At 39.9% G+C, this 25,163-nt stretch overlaps 1 protein-coding gene across 5 annotated transcripts in view; it reads left to right on the top strand.

The window, feature by feature from the left end:
- Positions 1-25,163, top strand: part of PAK3 (p21 (RAC1) activated kinase 3) — a 357,376-nt gene that overhangs the window by 240,855 nt on the left and 91,358 nt on the right. For all 5 annotated transcript variants that reach the window (XM_073599359.1, XM_073599358.1, XM_073599357.1 and 2 more), the window contains 2 exons: positions 8,238-8,434; positions 17,061-17,161. In XM_073599359.1, coding sequence (XP_073455460.1) covers positions 8,260-8,434; positions 17,061-17,161 — 276 coding nt within the window. In that variant the 5' untranslated portion in view covers positions 8,238-8,259. The remainder of the gene's footprint in view (positions 1-8,237; positions 8,435-17,060; positions 17,162-25,163) is intronic.

The following is a 25,163-nucleotide window of genomic DNA, read 5'->3' as shown; positions in this document are numbered from 1 at the left end:
TCCCCATCATAAGAAGGTCATGGTTATCTGGTAAGCCTCTCTGGACGCTTTTTGTTGGAGGAGTTTGTGCCATCTTCTTTCAAAGCACTGTTTTCAGCCAATCATCACCACTGGGGATATTGTCCATTTCTTGGATCTCCCTGCACTTTTTTTCCTTTCAACTAAAATTTTTTTTCCACATTGAACTGCTTATCACTATATTAATATCTATGACATTTTTCAGTTTATGTTGGGGTTGGCGCAACATGTGATTGTTACCATGTTCTGGACTATGCTTCTATCTCATAGCATGTTTGCTGCATTTCCCTAATAACTCACGATTAGGGATGAGCCGAACACCCCCCTGTTCGGTTCGCACCAGAACATGCGAACAGGAAAAAAGTTCGTTCGAACATGCGAACACCGTTAAAGTCTATGGGACACGAACATGAATAATCAAAAGTGCTAATTTTCAAGGCTTATATGCAAGTTATTGTCATAAAAAGTGTTTGGGGACCTGGGTCCTGCCCCAGGGGACATGGATCAATGCAAAAAAAAGTTTTAAAAACGGCCGTTTTTTCAGGAGCAGTGATTTTAATAATGCTTAAAGTCAAACAATAAAAGTGTAATATCCCTTTAAATTTCGTACCTGGGGGGTGTCTATAGTGTGCCTGTAAAGGGGCGCATGTTTCCTGTGTTTAGAACAGTCTGACAGCAAAATGACATTTTGAAGGAAAAAACTCATTTAAAACTACCCGCGGCTATTGCATTGCCGACAATACACATAGAAGTTCATTGATAAAAACGGCATGGGAATTCCCCAAAGGGGAACCCCGAACCAAAATTAAAAAAAAAAAATGACGTGGGGGTCCCCCTAAATTCCATACCAGGCCCTTCAGGTCTGGGATGGATATTAAGGGGAACCCCGGCCAAAATTAAAAAAAAAAAATGACGTGGGGTTCCCCCTAAATTCCATACCAGACCCTTCAGGTCTGGTATGGATTTTAAGGGGAACCCCGCGCCAAAAAAAAAAAAAAAAACGGCGTGGGGTCCCCCCAAAAATCCATACCAGACCCTTATCCGAGCACGCAACCTGGCAGGCCGCAGGAAAAGAGGGGGGGACAAGAGTGCGGCCCCCCCTCCCTCCTGAACCGTACCAGGCCACATGCCCTCAACATTGGGAGGGTGCTTTGGGGTAGCCCCCCAAAACACCTTGTCCCCATGTTGATGAGGACAAGGGCCTCATCCTCACAACCCTGGCCGGTGGTTGTGAGGGTTTGCGGGCGGGGGGCTTATCGGAATCTGGAAGCCCCCTTTAACAAGGTGACCCCCAGATCCCGGCCCCCCCCCTGTGTGAAATGGTAAGGGGGTACATAAGTACCCCTACCATTTCACGAAAAAAGTGTCAAAAATGTTAAAAATGACAAGAGACAGTTTTTGACAATTCCTTTATTTAAATGCTTCTTCTTTCTTCTATCTTGCTTCATCTTCTGGTTCTTCTGGCTCTTCTGGTTCTTCTGGTTCTTCCTCCGGCGTTCTCGTCCAGCATCTCCTCCGCGGCGTCTTCTGTCTTCTTCTCCTCGGGCCGCTCCGCACCCATGGCATGGGGGGGAGGCTCCCGCTCTTCTCTTCTTCTCTTCTTCTTTTCTTCTTTTCTTCTTTTCTTCTCTTCTTCTCTTCTTCTTCATTTTCTTCTCCGGGCCGCTCCGCAATCCATGCTGGCATGGAGGGAGGCTCCCGCTGTGTGACGGCGCTCCTCGTCTGACAGTTCTTAAATAACGGAGGGGGGCGGGGCCACCCGGTGACCCCGCCCCCCTCTGACGCACGGTGACTTGACGGGACTTCCCTGTGACGTCATGGGGAATGCCACAGGGAAGTCCCGTCAAGTCACCGTGCGTCAGAGGGGGGCGGGGTCACCGGGTGGCCCCGCCCCCCTCCGTTATTTAAGAACTGTCAGACGAGGAGCGCCGTCACACAGCGGGAGCCTCCCTCCATGTCAGCATGGATTGCGGAGCGGCCCGGAGAAGAAAATGAAGAAGAAGAGAAGAAGAGAAGAAAAGAAGAAAAGAAGAAAAGAAGAAGAGAAGAAGAGAAGAGCGGGAGCCTCCCCCCCATGCCATGGGTGCGGAGCGGCCCGAGGAGAAGAAGACAGAAGATGCCGCGGAGGAGATGCTGGACGAGAACGCCGGAGGAAGAACCAGAAGAACCAGAAGAGCCAGAAGAACCAGAAGATGAAGCAAGATAGAAGAAAGAAGAAGCATTTAAATAAAGGAATTGTCAAAAACTGTCTCTTGTCATTTTTAACATTTTTGACACTTTTTTCGTGAAATGGTAGGGGTACTTATGTACCCCCTTACCATTTCACACAGGGGGGGGGCCGGGATCTGGGGGTCACCTTGTTAAAGGGGGCTTCCAGATTCCGATAAGCCCCCCGCCCGCAAACCCTCACAACCACCGGCCAGGGTTGTGAGGATGAGGCCCTTGTCCTCATCAACATGGGGACAAGGTGTTTTGGGGGGCTACCCCAAAGCACCCTCCCAATGTTGAGGGCATGTGGCCTGGTACGGTTCAGGAGGGAGGGGGGGCCGCACTCTTGTCCCCCCCTCTTTTCCTGCGGCCTGCCAGGTTGCGTGCTCGGATAAGGGTCTGGTATGGATTTTTGGGGGGACCCCACGCCGTTTTTTTTTTTTTTTTTGGCGCGGGGTTCCCCTTAAAATCCATACCAGACCTGAAGGGTCTGGTATGGAATTTAGGGGGAACCCCACGTCATTTTTTTTTTTTAATTTTGGCCGGGGTTCCCCTTAATATCCATCCCAGACCTGAAGGGCCTGGTATGGAATTTAGGGGGACCCCCACGTCATTTTTTTTTTTTAATTTTGGTTCGGGGTTCCCCTTTGGGGAATTCCCATGCCGTTTTTATCAATGAACTTCTATGTGTATTGTCGGCAATGCAATAGCCGCGGGTAGTTTTAAATGAGTTTTTTCCTTCAAAATGTCATTTTGCTGTCAGACTGTTCTAAACACAGGAAACATGCGCCCCTTTACAGGCACACTATAGACACCCCCCAGGTACGAAATTTAAAGGGATATTACACTTTTATTGATTGACTTTAAGTATTATTAAAATCACTGCTCCTGAAAAAACGGCCGTTTTTAAAACTTTTTTTTGCATTGATCCATGTCCCCTGGGGCAGGACCCAGGTCCCCAAACACTTTTTATGACAATAACTTGCATATTAGCCTTTAAAATTAGCACTTTTGATTTCTCCCATAGACTTTTAAAGGGTGTTCCGCGGCATTCGAATTTGCCGCGAACACCCCAAATTGTTCGCTGTTCGGTGAACTTGCGAACAGCCAATGTTCGAGTCGAACATGAGTTCGACTCGAACTCGAAGCTCATCCCTACTCACGATACACTTTAGCACAGTTTACAATTTGAATAAGTTATTGTAGCGGTTAGCTTTTAAAAGTCATCCATTGAAGCCAAGTGCAAGTCTTCTGTTATTAGTAGAAGAAAGTTCCTCGGTGACTGAAATTGCTTTGCACTGAAATTACACTATATGTAATGGATAAACCCAAAACAATTCCACAATTGTTGGTGTTCAGTGGTATTTTAATCCTCCATCATTGGTGGTCAATGGCATTTTAAAACTTCCCCAAAACAAGCTTACAACATTGGTTTTTGGTGGTACTTTAAACCTCCCTAAACATACACCTTGTATAGCAGCCTTCCTCTGCTGAAGTCTGGAGGATTTAATAAATGGGTTTATTCTTTAAATCTTGTGTTTTCTTCTTCATTCATTGTGGGAGGAAAGGGAAGGGCTTGCATATGTAAAAAGTAGTACCATTTACATTTGTCCTTGCTGTGACCATGATCGCAAGGCACAGTACCGCTTCATTTATTTCTGTGCTTTTAGCCTATGTTGTCCGCTGTCTAATGGCAGTGAGAGCAGAGGCATTATGTGCATGAAAGAGGCATGCACCAACATAAGCTAAAAGGACATTTATAAATGTCTGCTCAAAATAACCACTCCCCCTATAAGCTGTTTTACTGAAATGGTGTATGTGTCAATCTTGTGCTTCGCTTACCACTTGATCAGTTACTGACCTGGAGCAAGCATGTGCATATCGTAGGGATGCACCGAATGGGTTTTTTGGTGCCGAAACCGATGCCGAAAATGAAAAATACACTAGGCCGAAAACCGAAACTGATACCGAAACGACACCGATAACGAAAGTGACTGTTTTTAAAAATATTTTTATACAGGAGATGGTCAGAGACTGGGGACATGGTGCAGGAGATGGTCAGAGACTGGGGACATAGTACAGGAGATTGTCAAAGACTGGGGACATGGTACAGGAGATGGTCAAAGACTGGGGACAAGGTACAGGAGATGGTCAGAGACTGGGGACAAGGTACAGGAGATGGTCAGAGACTGGGGACAAGGTACAGGAGATGGTCAGAGACTGGGGACATGGTACAGGAGATGGTCAGAGACTGGGGACATGGTACAGGAGATCAATACAGCCTCACCAGTGCCTGTCAGGTGCAGCCAGCCAGTATCTCCAGTGCAGCCAGCCATTGTCCCCCATTGCAGCCAGCCAGTGTCCCCCATTGCAGCCAGCCAGGGTTCCCCATTGCAGTCAGTGTCCCCATTGCAGCCAACCAGGGTTCCCCATTGCAGCCAGTGTCCCCCATTGCAGCCAGCCTGTGCAGGGGAAGAGAGAGGAGAGCCGCTGCCGCCTGGTTGATTAGAGCGCCGGGAACATCACAGCTTTCATTTCAATAGCTGTGTTCCCCGCCGCGCGCCGTCACATACAGCCCCTCCTCCTTGTGCGGGCACTTTGATAAACAGATCACCCGCCCAATCCTGGGACGGGTGATCTGTCTATCAAAGTTCCCCGGACAAGGGGGAGGGGCTGTATGTGACAGCGCGCGGTGGGGAACACACAGCTGTTGATATGAAATCTGTGATGTTCCCGGCGCTCTAATCAACCAGGTGGCGGCTCTTCTCTCTTCTACGCTATAGGAAGCCCCCGTGATAGGCTGCACCAGGGGTGGGGGGCAGAGACCAGGGCCCGCCCCATTTTCGGCTGTTTTTCTCTTTCGACAAATTGCCGAAAAGGCCATTTTCGGCCAATATGTTTCGGTGGCCAAAATTTCGGTGCATCCCTACATATCGGACATCTGTACTTCTGGTATTATCCTTGTACTTGTTCTAGGTCCAAAGCTCGCTGAGTGGTAGAGTGTGGCTTAGAATGGGAGCCTGAGACCTTGCACCTACAAAATCAGGTCATTAGTGGCAGCTCCCATACTGCTTTCTTGACTGGTTCACTTAAGGTCCACAAGCTCTCTGTTGATATCCTGCAGCCCTTTGCTGTGTTTCACAGTAATGTGACCTAAATGTCTTTACAAATAATCTACAGAGCTATTGAATGAAAATGTAATTTGTTATACAACAAATACAGCAGAGCTGGGTGTTTTCATTTTATTTTGAATTTTTAAAGTATTTTTAAATCTCAAGAAGTGTTTTAGGGATATATATTAAGAATGACTAAAATGCTTGTCTCTGATATGAGATGTAAAAATATGTTTGTCCTCATTTTGGGGGCTGACTGATTAAAATTGGGGGAAAGAAAATGAGAAAAATGCATGAGAAAAATGCTGAAATTGCTGTCATTAGCAATCAGGCAGGTTTTACCTTTCATTTTGATTTACTTTTTTCCTCTGGCTGTAATAAATCATTCACTTAGTATGCCTTAACATTCTCCTATTTGGCCGGTTCTTGTTCTTTCAGTGTCCTCGATGCAGTATAGTTGGGTTTTGGTGATCCAGTGTTAATCCTTGTTATCCTTGCAAGCATTGGTAATCCAATTAGTGCATATTTCGAGGTGCTGTTTATATTGCATTGTTTACGCTAAATTTATTTTTGATGTGCCTAATATTTTGGCTAGTTTGCTTTACCACATTTTTTATTGCATTATATTAAATGTGTTGATTTATATAATAGCCACTAGAGGAAGCCTTCAACCAGTAATTACTCCCATTTAACAGCTGTTGAGATAAGAAATCAGCCACATGGGGGGTGTATTGTTTTTAAAGTCAGCCAAACCATAGATTTATAGTGTAAAGTCGGCCATAGATAGAATGATTGTCTTTTCTGCAGTCAGTATTGATAGGGGAATTCCTCACATGGAGCCATTGTGTTCTCCCACCTCTAGCAATAATTTCATATAAAAGCCAACAGGCTGGTTGTACCCAAGTTGATCAACATTGGTACATTCAGCCTACCCATACATGGTTCGAATCTTGACCGGTCCCTGCTGCAGTAAAGTGCAACCATTGTGTAGCACTGCAAACAAGAGAAGATCAGGTTTAAAAAGTAATAAACAAATATGACTACCCCATGTACACATATAACTACATTGTATTTTTAAAATATTACCATACATTGATAAAACATTTAGCAAATATCATATATTTAAAAAAATAAGGGCTATTCTCATTCATCCCTTTTTAACTAGTTTGGTCCTTTTAGATGTACTACGTATGTTGTACATCCAAAGAGTGACGGATTAAGCACAAACTAATGGCTGCTGTATCAACCATCAGCTTTTGCCCATTTTCCTCAGCCGGGTCCCAGCTTGAAAGTGATCCAGAAATCACTTTCACAGTGCGGGTGATGCAATTTGCAGCTGCCTCCCCCCATCCCCCAACGGGATCCCCTCTCCTCCCCCTTCATGTGCTTCCTGGGCTCTCCCCTCCTCTTACTGGGAGTCCTGGACCACATCGGAGGGCTTCAAAATGGCTGTTGGGAGGAGGCAGATCTCCCTGCCAGAATAAAACTGTAAGTGATAATGATTTTGTCACTTTTGGTTTCAGAACCATCATTCACCGGCAGATACAGCCAGGGAAGCATGTAACCAAGCAAATCTCTGCTCAGTTAGATGCTTTGGAGGGCAAGGGGAGAAATTGGAGTCTATTAGACCCCGGTGTCATTTAAACACTGTGCACATTTGTATGTAAACTGGGATTGCAGCACACGTGAGGTATCGCCACGAATGGCGGCTTGAGAGCAATAACAGCAAAGTTTACAGCTATCTCTAAACTGAGCTGTAAAGGCTTTTAAAGCATCACCTATGAAGATTTTTGGATACCGTAGTGCTTCACAATATCAGGGGAGCATGCTATTTTAAGACTTGATATGTCTTTTTACTCAATGCAACCTCATTGGTTATATTTTAGCAAAAATTGGTCATTATATTTGTGTTTGTGTGTGTGTGTGTTTGCACTTAAATTCATTTCACTATATTTTTTCCTAAAAATATGCATTTAATAAACAGTTGTAAAAAGATTGTGTGACATGAAAAAAATGCAACTATTCTCTAGTTCTACAGGTCCTCTGCTTTCAGAAAATATATAATGTATTGAGAGTTTTAAGTATGAGAAAGTTGCTCTGGTGCTGAAAACCTGACATCATTACTATTAATAATAATTTTAAAAAATGGACATAAAATTAATAATGTGGCTGCCATTGCTGACCCCTTTTCCTGAAAATGTTAGTTGCCTGGATGTCATACAGACCTTCTTGCTTTAGTATTTTAGGTTATTGTCCCAGAACAAGTATGCCGTTTTTAGGATTTCTAACTTTCCAGATTTGCACATAAAGTATAGTGAAGCCAGTATGTCAGCCTAATAGACAGGCAATTAGCATTTTTTCAGGGGATGGAGGGGAGCAATGGTTGCCCCTGTATTTCTCTTATATCAGACTTACTTTAAAGTGAATATGCAGGTCAAAGGAGCAGGTCCACTTTAACGCAGCCCTCTAGCAGCATAGATCTACCTTCCTTTCACTGCCATTTATCCCTGTATAACCTACAAATTGCTGCAGTTGTAGCTTCCACAGGACTATGGGCTCCCCATGTGACAGTGCTGATTTGTCTGTGCTATCTCATGAGCTCAACATGCTAAATCCACAAGGTGAGTCCACGGTGCATGCTCCTCTGTATTTCCCAGAAGACATGCTTCTCTATAGCCTTGGCTCCTGGAGCTGAATGAAGCAGAGGGGGGAGCAAAGAAAAGGCAAGGATATTCTGATGGGGAGCAGGGATTAAAGTAAGACAGTTGCTTTTCGCGAAGAACATAATTTAGCAAAACATTTTATGATGATTTATGTAAAATGAACTGTCATATTTTATGTATGTTTAGCATTATGTTAGCTGTAAACTAAATCCTCTTTTTTATTTTTCTTTGACAGAAGGCTGTGAGGACTGCTGAAGATGTCCGATAGTGTGGATATTGAAGAGAAACCTCCAGCCCCCCCTCTTAGAATGAACAGTAATAACCGTGATTCTTCAGCATTAAATCACTGCTCAAAACCACTACCCATGGCACCCGAAGAGAAGAACAAGAAAGCCAGGCTGCGCTCCATCTTCCCAGGAGGAGGGGACAAAAGTAAAGTATCAGTGTATGACAGTAAACAAGGCATTGCGTCCCGTGGGCCATGTTCTTTGATGTTATTCACTTATTGCATTCTAGTAGTCTACGTGATGGGAGGATCCTGTGGTTTAAGTTGGGCACCATGACAAATCGAGGGGCATTTATTAGGCAAATCAGGGACAGAAATGTCTGTATATTTATTGAAAATCAGTCTGCTTCTCATTTTAGCTAAAATTCAAGTGACAGATTTGTGTAATTGTGACTCCTGCACCTGCTATCCTAAGAAGTAAACTGTGAGGTTTCTGTAAAGGTCTATAGTGAATTTTGCACAGATCATGTGCACAATCAGGGCTAAGCTACACAGGCAATTTTTATCACTTATTGATGAGAGATTTACCTTGCTAGCAGTTACCTCATCAGGCTAAAGTTACACAAGAAAGGTAATAGTTCAATCACACTACTCCCTCCAGTTTACGCACCATCATAAACTTTTCAGGAGCCATACATATTTGTAAAATTAGCAATAAAATTTAGGACTTGGTCCTCGTTTGCACATGTGGTGTCCTCTGAAGAGTGGTCAGCATTGGATCGCTCTTCAGAGGGAATTTGACAAGCGGTGAGGAGGCGATAGAACACCTGTTTTAACCCCTTAAACCCCACACCAGTGCACCACGAGACGATGAATGGTTCTCATTTAATGGGTGGTACTGCCTGCTGAATGCAACGGTAGGGATCATTTTTGCCACATTGCAATGCAAAGCATCGTGGCATCTGTATATGTTAAGGAAGCAGTTGGGGGAGTGGAAACAGCATGGCTCAACTGCTCATTTTTATGCCTCCAACCCCCCCTCCCCCCCAACTGCAAGTATAAACTATGCCTAAAAAGTTTGGGTCACCTTAAAGTGGTTCTATAGTCCTAAGGTTTTTTTACCTTCATGCATGAAGGTAAAAGGAAGAAATTTCAGTGCCTGTTTCTCCCCTTCCACCACCCCAAATACTTACCTGTATCGAGCACTGTTCTTGTCTGCAGAACTTCTCTTCTCTCCCCGCTCTCTAATCGGCTCGGCTGAGAGCATAGTGGGATCCATTGTTGGTCAAATCCAGTGAGAAGGCAATACACAGGGGAGGGGGGCGATGGGGTTGAGCTATGCTGTGTGTGTCAATGGAGCAAGCCCACATGTGTTTCATCATAGAAAACGGCTTCCTATAGTGGCACATTCAGAAGAGGAAAAGCTTAGAGTGCCAGCGGGGGACACACAAGAGAACCTTCGTACCTGCTCAGTACAACATCATGTCTGCCCCCTCTGAAATGTCATCCATGGTTGGATCGCTTTTAAAGAGGTGTTTGACCGGCAGAGAAAGTAATATGTCACCACCTTAATAGCAGTACTGCTTGCTGAATGCAATTTGGGGGATCAATTTTGCCTTGTACACAAAGCAAAGTGTCACATGTGGTATGTGTACACTCCTCTCTGCTGCCTTTGCCCTGCATGTGTAAACAAGGCATAAAAGACTTTGACATTTTTAAGCGATGCAACCAACAGGAGCATCTCTTATGATAACAGAGTACAGGAGGCAGTGATGGTCAATGTACTTGACATACTTTGGAGTACAAATTAGGTTTAATTTTTAAGGTGCATTTATTTTGTGGCTTGGCAAGTAGTAGATTTTGGGAATCAAAGATACTATGCTACCAAGACAAAAATCCACAGCAGTCACAGGTCAAAATTTGTAAAGCTTCACTTCAGAGGCTTCACCCATCTTCTGTACCTCTAAAGTTGATTTTATAGGAAGTAAATCTGTAAGTGCAGAAAATGTTCCACCTAATTCTTCTGCATGGAAGCAGGTTTGGAATGCCCTCAACATGGTTTACCACATTGACAGTCCCTGACTAGCCCTGGCTTCAGTCATTTCTGAGTCACAGAGTTGAAAAAGGGTTGCAAATAAAGTCAAAATTCCTCATCTGCAAACATGTTCCAGGACAGTGACTCAGGAATAACTAAAGCCAGAACATCAGCAAGGCAACTAGCATTTTCTGAAAGAAGTCAGCAATAGCAGTTCCCTTTTTTTTTTTTTCTCTAGGTAAAAGGTTCTTTAACCGCTTGCCGACCATTGCACGCCGATATACGTTGGCACAATGGCAGCGGTGGGCAAATGGGTGTACCTGTCCCCTTTAAGAGGTGGGGATAGCAGGCGAGCGCTCCCCCAGGGGCACGCGCCCGCCGAGTACAGCATGACTGTTTCCACCGGTCTCCCTGCGATCGTGTCACAGAGCCTCAGAACGGGGAATGTAAACAAGGCATTTCCCCATTCTGGCTTGTGTCATAACAGAGATCACTGCTCCCTGTCATTGGGAGCAGTGACCGCTGTCATGTGACTTGAAGCCCACCCCCCCCCACAGTTAGAATCACTCCCTAGGACACACTTAACCCCTTCATCGCCCCCTCGTGGTTAACCCCTTCACTGCCAGTTTCATTTACACAGTAATCAGTGCATTTTTATAGTGTCAAAAGTGTCCAATGTGTCCGCCGTGACGCAGTCCCGATAAAAATTGTAGATAGTCGCCATTACTAATAAAATAAATACAGTTCCAATAAAGTATGTGAACCCTTTTGGAATGATATGGATTTCTGCACAAATTGGTCATAAAATGTGATCTGATCTTCATCTAAGTCACAACAATAGACAATCACAGTCTGCTTAAACTAATAACACACAAAAAATTAAATGTTACCATGTTTTTATTGAACACGCCATATAAACATTCACAGTGCAGGTGGAAAAAGTATATGAACCCCTAGACTAATGAGATCTCCAAGAGCTAATTGGAGTGAGGTGTCAGCCAACTGGAGTCCAATCAATGAGATGAGATTTGAGGTGTTGGTTATAGCTGCCCTGCCCTATAAAAAACACACACTAGTTCTGGGTTTGCTTTTCACAAGAAGGCTTGCCTGATGTGAATGTGCACAAATCCATATCATTCCAAAAGGGTTCACATACTTTTTATTTCAACTGTAAATAAAAATGCCATAAAACTTTCCCCTATTTTGTAGACACTATAACGTTTGCGCAGACCCAGTCAATATACGCTCATTGCGATTTTTTTTTTTTTTTTTTACCAAAAATATGTAGAAAAATACATAACGGCCTAAACTGAGGAAAAAAATAGTTATTTTTAATATATTTTTGGGGGATATCTATTATAGCAAAAAAGTAAAAAATAATGTTTTTTTTTTCAAAATTGTCGCTCTTTTTTTGTTTATAGCGCAAAAAATAAAAACCGCAGAGGTGATCAAATAACACCAAAAGAAAGCTCTTTGTGGGAAAAAAAAGGACGTCATTTTGTTTGGGTGCAATGTCGCACGACCACGCAATTGTCAGTTAAAGCATCGCAGTGCCGAATCGCAAAAGTGCTCTGGTCAGGAAGGGGGTAAAATCTTCCGGGGCTGAAGCGGTTAAACCTGTTGTGTAACCTCAAAATCGATATACTGTAGCTATATCTAGGATACACAAGAGGCTTATCCTAGATATAGATATAGTTGCTACATAAGCTATTTTTTATCTAAATATTATTAAAAAATAACTGAATCATTTTAGTCTGCAGCCCGCTATGATTTTCTGATACCTCAAAACATTCAGATGTGGCTTTCTTGCAACCATGGTAACTGAAGGAGATCTGTATACTGTTTGTGCATGGAACATCCTCAGAAATAGAATTTCCTATTTGCTTAATTGGCTGCCTGTATTTCTTAAAATTCTGCACAATGGTTGTAATAAGATGACAGGCATCCCTTGCAAAGGAAATTGCAACAAAATCTTGCAGATTATAAAGGGATGCTCAGGCTGCCCCTTTCTTATTAAAACACTGAGACTAATCTGGTGGGTAGGGTACATTGAAGGCAAATCATCCCATTTAGTTGTCAGTGTTGAAAGCGCCTGGAGGGCTGATATCAATACATCCAGAGCAGAAATAACGTGTGTGTATATGTGTGTATATATATATATATATATATATATATATATATATATATATATATATATATATATATATATATATATATATATATATATATATATATATATATATATATATATATATATATTAATATTACATTGTTATATATTCACATTTCATTCACACACACCTTTATTCACGTTACCAATGTTAATTCTATTAAATAGAAAGCACGTTTATACATATACATGAAATGCCCATATTCCCATTCTTACCAGGAAAGAAAAAAATGTGTAGCATATTCTGAAAAACCTATGAGGTCAGAAAAGTAAGGTAAATTATGTTCAGGAGAATTGAAGAAATGAAGCACACAGATAGAATGAAAAGGGAAAGTCTTAAATCTATTTTCAATTGAATGGCTGGGACTGCACCTTTAATTACCATGATGTGGAACAGACTCTGAGAGAGGAAATGCCTTCAACATTGATCGTTCCAGACTAAGCAATGAAACACAGTATTCTTAGTGTTACTTGTTATCTTGTAAATCATACCCACATGTTTTAGCAATTTGGGGTATCTGCCATTAAGTGTAACGTTACTGGGCTGCTTTTCATTAGAAAAGCTTATATTTCAGTCTGCCTGCACGTGCCAAGGGACTGTGCGGAAACCCAGAGGAATTATACTTGGAATTGTCTTTCCAACCACACTGGGGGTTATTTACGGATCACTGGGGAACAGGGTGATGAAGTCAGTGTTCCTAGGATTTAGAGCTGTCCTTAAAGCTGCAACAACCACAAAAATTAACTTTGAAGGTTGTATATGTGAGCTTCTTTTAGAATTTAATGCATTTTTTCTAATAAACTTGTTAATGTTCCAGTTAAGTTTTTTATTTTTTTTTTCTTTCCAGCTAGGTAAATATGTTATATTACATATACAGTGGGGGAAATAATTATTTGATCCCCTGCAGAAATGAAGGGTCTATAATTTTTATCATAGGTGTGTTGATAGAGACAGAATATCAACTAAAAGTCCAGAAAAAAAAACACATGATACAAATGTTACAAATTGAGTTGCAGTTTAATTAGTAAACTAAGTATTTGATCCCCTGCCAACCAACAATAATTCTGGCTCCCACAGACTGGTTACAGTATGCGCTCATGTGTTATTACTCCTGTCAATTTAAGAAGGTGCTTGTTATGTTTATAAAAGACACCTGTTCACAGAATATTTCTTCCATTTAAACCCACCATCATGGGCAAGACCAAAGAGCTGTCAAAGGTCGTCGGTGACAAGACTGTAGACCTGAACAAGGCTGAAATGGGCTACAAGACCATCAGCAAGAAGCTTGGTGAGACGGAGACAACTGTTGGAGCGATTATTCACAAATGTAAGAAATACAAAATAACCATCAATTGCCCTCGATCTGGAGCGCCATGCAAGCTTTCGCCTTATGGGGTAAAGGCGATCATCGGAAAAGTGAGGGCTCAGCTCAGAACTACACAGGAGGAGCCTGTGAATGATCTCAAGGCAGTTGGGAACACAGTCACCAAACAAACTGTACACTGCCATGGATTGAAATCCTGCAGAGCCTGCAAGGTCCCCCTCTTCAAGAAGGCACATGTACAGGCCTGTCTGAAGTTTGCCATTGAACATCTAAATGATTCAGAGAATGATTTGTAGAAAGTGGTGTGGTCAGATGAGACCAAAATTGAGCTCTTTGGCATTAACTCAACTCGGTGTGTTAGGAAGAAAAATGCTAACTATGACCCTAAGAACACCATCCCTACAGTCAAGCACGGAGGTGGAAACATTATGCTTTGGGGCTGTTTTTCTGCTAAAGGTACTGACTGACTTTTGCCGCATTGAGAGGTCAATGGATGGGGTCATGTATTGTAAAATCTTGGATAAGAACCTTCTTCCCTCAGTCTGAACACTGAAGATGGGTCTTCCAGCATGACAATGACCCAAAACATACCACCAAGGCAACAAAGGGGTGGCTCAAGAAGAAGCACATTAAGGTCATGGAGTGGCCTAGCCAATCTCCAGACCTTAATCCTATAGAAAATTTATGGAGGGAGCTGAAACATCGAGTTGCCAAGCGGCAGAAAAGAAACCTTAAGGATTTAGAGAAGATCTGTAAAGAAGAGTGGACCAAAATCCCTCCTGAGATCTGTGCAAACCTGGTAACCAACTACAAGAAACGTCTTACCTCTATGCTTGCCAGCAAGGCTTTCCCCACCAAGTACTAAGTCATGTTTTGCTTGGGGATCAAATAATTATTTTACTCACTGACCCTCAACTCAATTGTTAACGTTTGTAACATGTGTTTTTTCTGGATTTTTGATTGATATTCAGTCACAATTATTTAACATACACCTATGATTAAAAAGATAGAATTCATTTCTTTGTAAGTGGGCAAACTAATAATTATTTTCCCCACTATACATAATTCACCTTTACTTTATGCAACTGCCAAGTTACAAGTATGCTACTCTGTTTTTAGTTAGCTGCTGCTGCTGCTGCATTGGCTAGCAGGATCTCATACACGTTAATTTAACTTGATATCAACCCTATGCAACCCCCCCTACAAAATCACTCAGGATAAAAGGACAGGACTGCTGCTCTTTGTCCATTCAGATGGCTGGGCATGGAGCCAAGGACTGTCAATTTAAGAAGTACTAAAAACATCAGCCTAAAAATTGCTTGTGCCTGCGAAATATGATTACTAAAAATTATAAATAGGTCACACATTGAAAACCACTTTAGAATTACACCTAACCCTCTATCACCCTATGTGATGGTACTTGGGGTACAGTAGTCTTTGAAGAAGCTAAGCACTTTCTGGTTCTTTTAGCCTTAAAGTGAACATGAATAGGAATTCTCCAATCTCCTCCCACTCTCTATGCTGACATGCTCTGTTGGTTTAGAGCTTATAGATGAGCAAAGTGGGTCCAGGGACCTTGAGGGAGGAGAGGAGTATTTTGCATGTACATTCATTAAATTTTTAGTATCTTTGCTCTGTCATATGTCCTCTTCACACTTTCCCTGATACTGCTTTTTGTAGTTTGGGATGTTCTTATTAAAAAAAAACTGATTGCATTAAAAGTAGTCATAACCTCAAACCACAGCCTGCACACTGCAACTAGTTATATCTGACAGCCTTTTTAATAGTGTCTATAAAAATGTGTAATTTTTTTCCCAAACTTTCTTTGGGTTTGGACCTCCTGACCATTGAATGAGTTCATTAACTAAAACCGAGAGTGCAAAATCTGGTGCAGCTCTGCATAGAAATCAATTAGCTTGCAGTTTTTTTTTTGTTTGTCAAAGCTTAATTGAGCAAGCTGCAGTTAGAAGCTGATTGGCTACCATACACAGCTGCGCCAGATTTTGCACTCTCCAGTTTTAGTAAATGACCCCAACGATAGTTTTGACTTGTAGAATAGACTTTTCCAAGAGTACTGGTATTAGTTGTGCTCCATGAAAGCTTTGACTTCTGGACACAGTTGTGAGCTATACTGCCTGGACATGGTTCTGGTGTCTAGTATTGTCCCTAGATCTGAATCTGTGTCTGGAGAACAGAGTCACCTTTGGTCTGACTGTAAGCTATTAGAGCTGTCACTGGATTTCATGTCAGGTATGTGACAGGGCCTACATTTAATATGTGCGTTAAGCCTCATTTAATTTGCTGCTGCTCCTACCTTTGTGCTTAGAAACATTTCACAGGCCAACATTTACTAAGGCCTTGAATACAAGATTGAACAACACAATTGGGTTTTTTTTACTAAAGACAAATAGACTGTACACTTTGGAAGTGTAGTCACACTCATTTTCCTCAGAGCTTAGGAAATGTGGTGAAGCTCTGCTGATTTCCATCACCCAATGCTGTGCAAACAAAAATGTTGTTTTTTTTGTCCTGGCACCTGATTGAATATTCTTTACAAAGTGAAGCTTCACCGCATTTACTAAGCTCTGGGTAAAATGAGTGAAACTGCACTTCCAATGCACACAGTCTATTTGCCTGTAGTAATTGTTAACCTTATTTCATATAATTTTCTATTCTTCAAGTATAACTAAAGGCAAAACTTTTTGTTTGTTTTAGATTGAAGAGCGATTAGGATACTGATTAGGTTTTTATTGCTGTCTGTTCCCCCATTAAGGAGATTCACTCTCTCTATTTGTCTTTTTTACCATAATCCTTGAAAGTGCAAGTAAAAGAAAATTCAGAATTTTGAGTTGTCCCCAGAAAGAAAATCTTCCAATGGGGACACTAGTTCTGGTGACCTGGGGGTCCCCAAGGAATTCCCTTAATTTGCAGGGATATTCTCTAACTTCCTGTTTAGTTATTGGACAGGAAGTGAAGGGAAATCTTAATGAGACCCAGATGATGAAGAAAAATCTGACGGGTTATAACCCTCCCTTGCTCTATCCAAAATGAATAAAAAAGTTTTGCCTATACTTCTACGTTAAGTGCTAGATCTAAAGTACTATAATTTTATAGTGACCAATCAAGATTCACTACTGAAGTAAGAACGGTAAAAAATGTATACTGGTTGATTGCTATGGATCACTGCACTTAAGAATTTTCTTCAAAGATCAAGAACTCTTTATTCAAAAAAAGCCAAGTGATGGATATGTATGCATAGTAATAGTGCAACTTTAACTAACTTTGTATAACTTTGACCCCAGCCAACAAGAAGAAAGAAAAGGAACGTCCGGAGATCTCCCTTCCTTCAGATTTTGAGCACACTATTCATGTCGGCTTTGATGCTGTGACGGGGGAATTCACTGTGAGTACCCTTGATGATATAAAAATCAGAGAAAATGATCATACTCTCAGGTAGACCTATTCAATTGCCTAGTGCAAAGTGGATTGAGCCTCAGAAATCAGTTAGAATCATTACTGAAATTTGATCGGTTGCCATGATTACTGTGATCTATTTTTCTCTCCCATCAGTGGAAGTGAATTTCCAATTTCTAATGTATAGTAGTATTTTCCATTAAATACAAAAAAGGAAAAATAAGAGCAAGAGGTGAAAGTAGGTAAAGTTCAAAGATCTTGACAGCTGAATTTAGTATCGGGGTGCCTTTCAAAATGAACAGCAGCACACAGTAATGTTTATATTCACACTTCGTACATACAGTATTCCCACGTATTACCCTAAAGCAGTGGTGTAAAAGGGGCCTCAGAGCATGGTAGCTTGTATTCCAGAGGCTGCAGGGCAGTACTGCTGAAAATGAGTCCTTTTTAGAAAAAGTAACCTGTCAAATTTTTTTCAGAAGCTTCTGGAACAAGTACAAATGTGTACATTTTGGTCAAAACTGATGTTATTCCTACGTCTTCCCATATAAGATGCTTCTCATTTACTGCAATTGTGTACAAATGATCATGGAGTTCACAAACAGTGCTGTATTATAGGAGCAGTTAAAGTGCATAGAATAAATTCAATTCTGTTAATTAGTAATTATCATAAGGATTATTAGTGATTAGGATGTATTCACTTAGACAAAAATAATAAACGTAGCAGTCTTTGGGGCTGGATTAAACAGAAATCACCCACCTGTTATAGTTAACTTTTAAAATCGCCTAAAAGCTGATTGGCTACTATTAGTTATTTCACTTTGTTCATCACCACAAGTACATGTGGCCTGCCTTCAAAAGTAAGCCTCCACACTAAACTATTGCCCTGTTGTAGGGCCGAAACAACTAATCGATTAATCGACAACTAATCGATTATGAAATTAATCGATTACTATATAATCGATTAATCGGCCAGTAACATAATGGGGTTAAAAAAGCTAAAATTAGCCCTATATAGTACAAAAAGAGCAAAAAATCTCTACTGTAAATATTACTTTCAATGTTGCACAGTAAAAAAACGAAGGGCTATTTTTTTTTTTTTTTTTTAACTCCATTATGTTATTAAATGTCTTTTAGGCCTGGTTCCCACCCATGTGTTTTTTGGTGTTTTTTGCAGAAATGCACTACAGTTCATTTAACGTTCATATCTATGCTTTTTTCAGCTGCTGTGTATTTGGAAAGGGTTCTTTTTTGGTTCAATATACTTCAATGGAGAAGCTGCAGAAAAGCATGTGATATTACAGTTCTGTTTGAAAATCTGCAAAACAGTCTAGAATTTTTTTTTTCTTTAAATGAGTCTGATGATATTTACCAGATTCAACCTCTAATAGTATATATAGTATATCTCTAATGTCTGTTATTCTCAGAGAGGATTAAAGATTTTACTCCCTAACCATATAGTTGGTTATTTGTATTTACCCCTGCATATAAAGATATTTAGGAATAAATTGCCTTTTTTTAAACTTTACATATTAACTAAATTATACACCACACTTTTTTTTAAGGTTATTAACCGATTAATCGAAACAATAATCGGCAAACTAATCGATTATGAAAATAATCGTCAGTTGCAGCCCTACCCTGTTGCTCCTCTTCAGCATATTCTATTGGAAAACATTCTGGAAGATAATCCAGAAAAACCAATGACGCTGTCAGCATCTTTTGTACTTTTGAAGCTTAGTATAGTTTTATGGTTTGCTAAAGAATGCAAGGAACTCCTTAAGTCTTACACTGACACAAATGTATTTGATGGAAAATGAACAGCATGGAAAGTGCTTATGTCAGCAAGTATAAAAACTGTTATGAAATATGTTAAAAAACTTTACCCAAGCCTGTGGTTAATGGTTAAGTACAGGAATTGGCTTACATGAGTTTCATCAGATAATACAAGAAATTGCCTTCTTGAGCTCATCAATCAAAATTCCTCCAAAGTTTAAATGTATATATTTATATTGATTGGATAGTAATATGGGCACCATCACCACAATACGATGTTCACCTCCCCGGCTTCAGTATGACAATCCACTTTATTGAAGTTTCTCTATGACGATTATGCACCTATCTGCCTTCTCTGCCGCTGCTTTCATTGTATTTGAAGAATTAACAGTAACAAGCACATGCAGTAATGCCAGCAAAGGACGGATATTATTGGGGAATTGCATTTTAGCTGTAGCTGCAGTTTTGCAGTGATGGTGCCTAATGAAACTTCTTTCAAACCTAAATTTCTAGATTTTTACTAGATTTTTGAATAACTGTATATACTGATCTTGCTGAATTGTACAGCCAGGGATGGTAAGTTAAATGTTTCCAATCCATAGATCATTTTTGTTTTTAATGTGCCATGTATAGAGTTTTATATGGAGAGTAATGTGATTGTTGTCATATGTTTAGCAACAAGTGTAAAAAATATAGCTCACAGTTTTTTACATTTTTAGAAGAAAACACTACTGACAAGATTTAGTTTCATTTTTTTTAAGTATACTTATGGTGCCACACTTGCATCTCTGTGATTTTTAGGCTGGGTCAGATATGTTTTTGCACCCTGTCTGACCGGAAAGTTAAACTCATTAAAGTGTATGAATAATAAAAAAAAAATTCTTTTAGTTTTGGGTGAAGAAGGGAAGGGTTCATTTGACTTCCTGTTTAGAGATGGAACAGAGTAAGAGGGTAAATCTCCCCTTACTTTCTGTCTTCATGACAATTTTCACCAGGATATATAATAGGATGGATTTCCCACCCTGGTGGGGACAAAAACTGCAATAAAAAAGAACCCTTCCCCACTCCATCCAATATAATTAAAAATGTTTTACCTTTATATACACTTTAAAGTAAATCTGACATGTGAGGAAAAGATTTCTACCATTTCCTCATGAAAAGCTTAGTAGCCTGGCTGTTATGTGACCCATTGGATTCAGTACTTTGAGTCATTGATCTGGAATAAGCGTGCAGATTGAGTCAAAAAAGTATTAATTCCTGCATACTTGTTACAGGTCATTGGCCCAAAGTAGTAAAGCAAGAGCATGACAGGCATGGAACTAGCATTATCAGGAGGAAACTTCAGCTTTGGCAACCTCCACATTTCCTTTAAACATTTTTCACCAGTGTGTTTAATGCTTGGGTTTGTCACAGTGTGTTTTGGGACTTTTTACATCCTCCAGTAACAGGACAATACTTGGTATTAATGCTAGCACCAATGTAAAATATCTTATACTGCTGAGGCTACTTGCAGTTTTTTTTAAAGCAATCTCCAAGCCTGAACTGACCCTCTGACTGGGGTCAAAGATTAAAAACACAGTTTTAATTTAGTAGTGTGTTTCTTATAAAAAGAATTATATGCATTTTTACATGCAACAAGCATATATATCTAAATGCGTTCCTATATAAAAAAAAAAACTAAAAAAACTAGCACCCCAGATATTAGTGGATGATTGAGGAATCAAAATGAGATTGCTGCCACCTGTTACCAGTGAATCACCAGTTGATATGGCAGGAAGAAAGATAGTGATAGTGAACCCACTACTATTCACTTATTCTCTTATTATACATATGTGAAAAATAAATCCAACAATCATATATAATGATGAACCCTGTGTCATAGCACAAAATAACTCATACTCTCATGCAACAAATTATTCATTCTATGAATCAAAGTGCAAATGCTGTTAAAAACACAAACACAGTAACAAAGTGCTTAGTGGAAAAAAAAAAAAAAAAAAAAAAATATATATATATATATATATATATATATATATATATATATATATATATATATATATATATTGTTTATTAATAAAGTGCATGCATCAAAAATTCATGTGTTCACAATAATTAAAGTCCATTATTCAATCTCAGGAAAAATCAAAAAAGATCAAAAAAATGTCTTAATCGTATAACAAGACATCCGGTGTGCTCCTTCACCATTTGTCCAAAATGGACTCACCAGAAACTATGACTGGTCAAATTATAAACCAGAAGCAGTAGTTATATATCCAGCAGATAAGACTCTCCACTCTGCCGCTCCTGACGTGCCCTCTTTTCAATTTGTCTCTGAGAATGGTATCATTTGGGGGGGTTTATTGGGATACAGGGGGAGTTGGAACCAATGGCAGGATTACAGAGGTTAGTACCAGGAGATGGACGGGGGGTACGGAGTAGAGGACAAGGAGCCACCAAGAGGGGAAAAAGGAGGATAAGAGGTACGAGAGAAGGAAGGAGAAAGGAAAAGAAACAATTAGGGACTGTGTTTTTAATTTAAGTAATGTTGTTTTAACGGAAGCGGAGTTGGAGATTTTAGACTTGGGTTTAAACGTTATACCTTGTGTTAACATGAATACATTTGACATTTATATTGATTTGCAGAAATTTGTGAGAAAATTTGAAACATTAAATTTTTTTTTAAAAATAAAGATAGTTTGAATGAACAAAAAGGTGTTCATGAGGAATTTCAACACATTGGGTTGAGGAATGCGACTTTCTTTAACCCCAAGAACCAGAAAGGTGAAATTTTGGATGTCTTTAAAACCATGGTTGAAAAAGATATAAAAAAAAGTTAGGATCACTGATAATTATACATCTTTTAAAGACCTAGAAATAAGGGATTAAAGAATTGGAGAAGAGAAAATATATTATTGTAAGAGCTGAAGATCAGGGAAGGGCCATAGTTATTTTGAATAAACAGGACTATGAGGAGGAAATGGCGAGACTATTGGATACTGAAGATGCATATATAAAATTACCTGGGAATCCCACCCAGAAACTGAAAAATCTACCTAAAAAAATCTTGCAAAAGGGACAAAGGATGGGGATTCTCACTAAAAAGGAAGCCAAATATTTAGTCCCTAAGGCCCTTCGGATCTCGACCATATACTATCTCCCTAAAGTTAAAAAAAAGTCAGATAAAACCTCCAGGAAGACCCATTGTCAGTGGCATTGAGTCAATTTTTTCAAGGGTCGATGAATACATAGATCATTTCCTTCAAGGGATAGTGACGAAAAATTAATATTATTTAAAAGATAGTGGTGAACTGATTAAACTTATAGTTTCTAAGAAATTTATTGTAGATAGTTTACTAGCAACAGTGGATGTCAATGCATTGTATACAAGTATTGATCAGGAGGATGCAGTACAGGCAGTGAAATGGGCGTTACATCGGAAAATGGACCTCCAAAAAGAAACAAATTACTTTTATTTTGGAATTACTAGTTTCCCATGGCAAATAATTACTTTTGGTATGGCAGACAATACTACCAACAGTGTTAGGGAGTTGCCATGGGAGCCAAATATGCTCCCAGTGTAGCTAATATAGTCTGGCAAAATGGGAAGAGGTAGAAGTTTATCACAGATGGCACTCTACAGGCGCTAAATAGACGATGTTATAATTGTATGGGAGGTTGCACAAGAGAATTTGGAAGCTTTCTTAAAAGAATTAAATGACAACAGATACAACCTAACATTCACTGGAGAATATAGTAATAAACAGATCAACTTTTTAAATCTTACAATTTTTAAGTTGAATGGAAAGGTTGACACATAGAAATGGATCAAAATAGTTTAATCCCCACAAACAGTTGCCACCATCGCAGGTGGATATATAATACTCCTAGCAGTCAGTTTACCAGAATTAGGAGGAATTGTCTTTTGGACCCAGATTATTTTGATCAGACTTCCAAACTAATTGAAAGATTTTTAGAGAAGGGTTATACAAGATCGATCTTGATTAGTGAAAGAGATCAATTTAAAAAAAAAAAGAGATGGGAGTATTTAAGAAGAATAATAAAAATGAAAAACAAACGGCTATACAGTATACTTTCATTACCGACTTCAATGTGAAATCTAAAAAAATGGAAAGCATTATTAAAAAATCCTGGCCGTTATTTTTGAAGGATGGAATGTTAAATAAAATACTTCCATCCCATCTGAGATTCATATATAGAAAAAACAAATCTGTACGGAGTAGGATTGTTAAAAACATACTGGACCCCCCACAACAGGTCAAAATGTTTCCAGATTTAAAAGGGTTCTTTAGATGTAATCAATGTTCAGCATACAATTAATGAAAAAGAAAATAGGAGGAGGGAGTTTGATTTTGTCACTACAAAAAAGAAGATACGATCTCAAATCCTTGATCACCTGTGACTCGACCCATGTTGCATATGTGTTGGAATACCCATGCCTGCACCAATACATGGGGAGGACTACAAGGAAGTTAAAAATTAGAGTTGGCAAGCATATTAATAATAATAAAAAAGGCTTTGACAAGCATAGTGTTTCTCGACATTTTAAAATTAAACATAGCAAGGACCCCAGTTTGCTCACCTTTTATGGGATAGAGAGAGTTACATAGTTGCATAGTAGGTGAGGTTGAAAAAAGACATCATGTCCATGAGACACTGAAGAGGGATGGATAAGGTGAAGGAGGTGTCCAAGAGAGAAACCCATTGAGTGTATGAGATGGGTACTCTGCATCCATTTGGGTTGAATATAGATATCGACCTGAATTGCTTTTTCACCAATTTCTGATTGGAACTAGATTGAAATTTCAGAGGAGGTATAACAGAATGTAGATAAAATTAGTTTTCTGTCTCGGTCTGCAGTGAAAACAAGGTATTTCTAATTTGAGCCACGCTTTGCCTTTAAAATTATGAAGCTTAGACTGGCATCAGTAGGTGAGTATAAAGTAAGAAGTGGGCATTGATGCACATAGGGTTAACTGCACTCTTCAATTAGAATAAATATGGGTTTCCCATGGCTTTAAGTTGGTCAGGGAGCCTTATGCCATATAGATGAAGCAGTCAATTCAATATTCCAGTCGCACACGTTCCCGGACAAATGGCAAAAACATTAATGGGTGCTGTAACGATTACCAGTTGGGTTCTGGAAGCATCAAACAGAAGTACATCTTCGCCAGCACACCATGGATCAGCAAACAAATATGTCCAAAAAAGTTTTTTTAATCGAAAACGGTCACATCACAAAGAAGGTGCAACGTTTCGGGGCCGCGCAGGACCCCTTCGTCAGGCAAGTGATGACTCACTTGCCTGACGAAGGGGTCCTGCGCGGCCCCGAAACGTTGCACCTTCTTTGTGATGTGACCGTTTTCGATTAAAAAAACCTTTTTTGGACATGTTTGTTTGCTGATCCATGATGTGCTGGCGAAGATGTACTTCTATATAGATGAAGCAGACATTGTACATCACATAATAAAGGAGATGAAGTAATTAGCTACAATGTTTACATTTGAAATTATGTGTTGAAATTCTTTGTCGTTGCGTTTGTAAAAGGTGTGAACATTGGTTAATGCAATTTAAAGTATGGGTTGGATAAGACCCACTATAAAGATGGCGTGATGTTGTCGTGCGTTCTACCACTCTGTGAGGACTTTGAATGACGAAACTAGTAGGGCAGGGCTAGGACGCTGACACCATCGTCCTATGTCGGTATCAGGCTCGTGGCTTTCATATGGCAACCGGAGGCCATAGGCATATATTTTAACCATGTGTTTGTTCCCTAGTGTCAGGATGACACTTGAAAAATGTGAGTGTTCTTACAAGTTTTAATAAATGAGCATTTTTAAATGATATCGCGCTATTGAGATCTTCCTTCCTTACCCCTAAAAAATCCTATGCATTATTGTTCAACTCAGGAGACAAATTGACAAGAGAGCACGTCAGGCGTGGAGAGTCTTATTTGCCAGATATATAACATAGAGCGCTACTGCTGATTTCTAATTTCACCAGCCATAGTTTCTGGTGGGTCAGTTTTGGACAAATGGTGAAGGAGCACACCGGGTGTCTTTTTATACGAGTAAGACATTTTTTGATCATTTTTTTTTTCCTGGGATTCAATAATGGACTTTAAATATTGTGAACACCTGAATTTTTGAAGCACTAAGCACTTTGTTACTGTGTTGGTACATAGTTTTCTATTTTTG

The sequence above is a fragment of the Aquarana catesbeiana genome, linkage group LG09 (assembly GCF_042186555.1).
Source record: "Aquarana catesbeiana isolate 2022-GZ linkage group LG09, ASM4218655v1, whole genome shotgun sequence".
In the NCBI taxonomy this organism is placed as follows: domain Eukaryota; kingdom Metazoa; phylum Chordata; class Amphibia; order Anura; family Ranidae; genus Aquarana; species Aquarana catesbeiana.
Note: the sequence above shows the minus strand (reverse complement) of the source record. Positions and strands in the feature narration are given on the sequence as shown.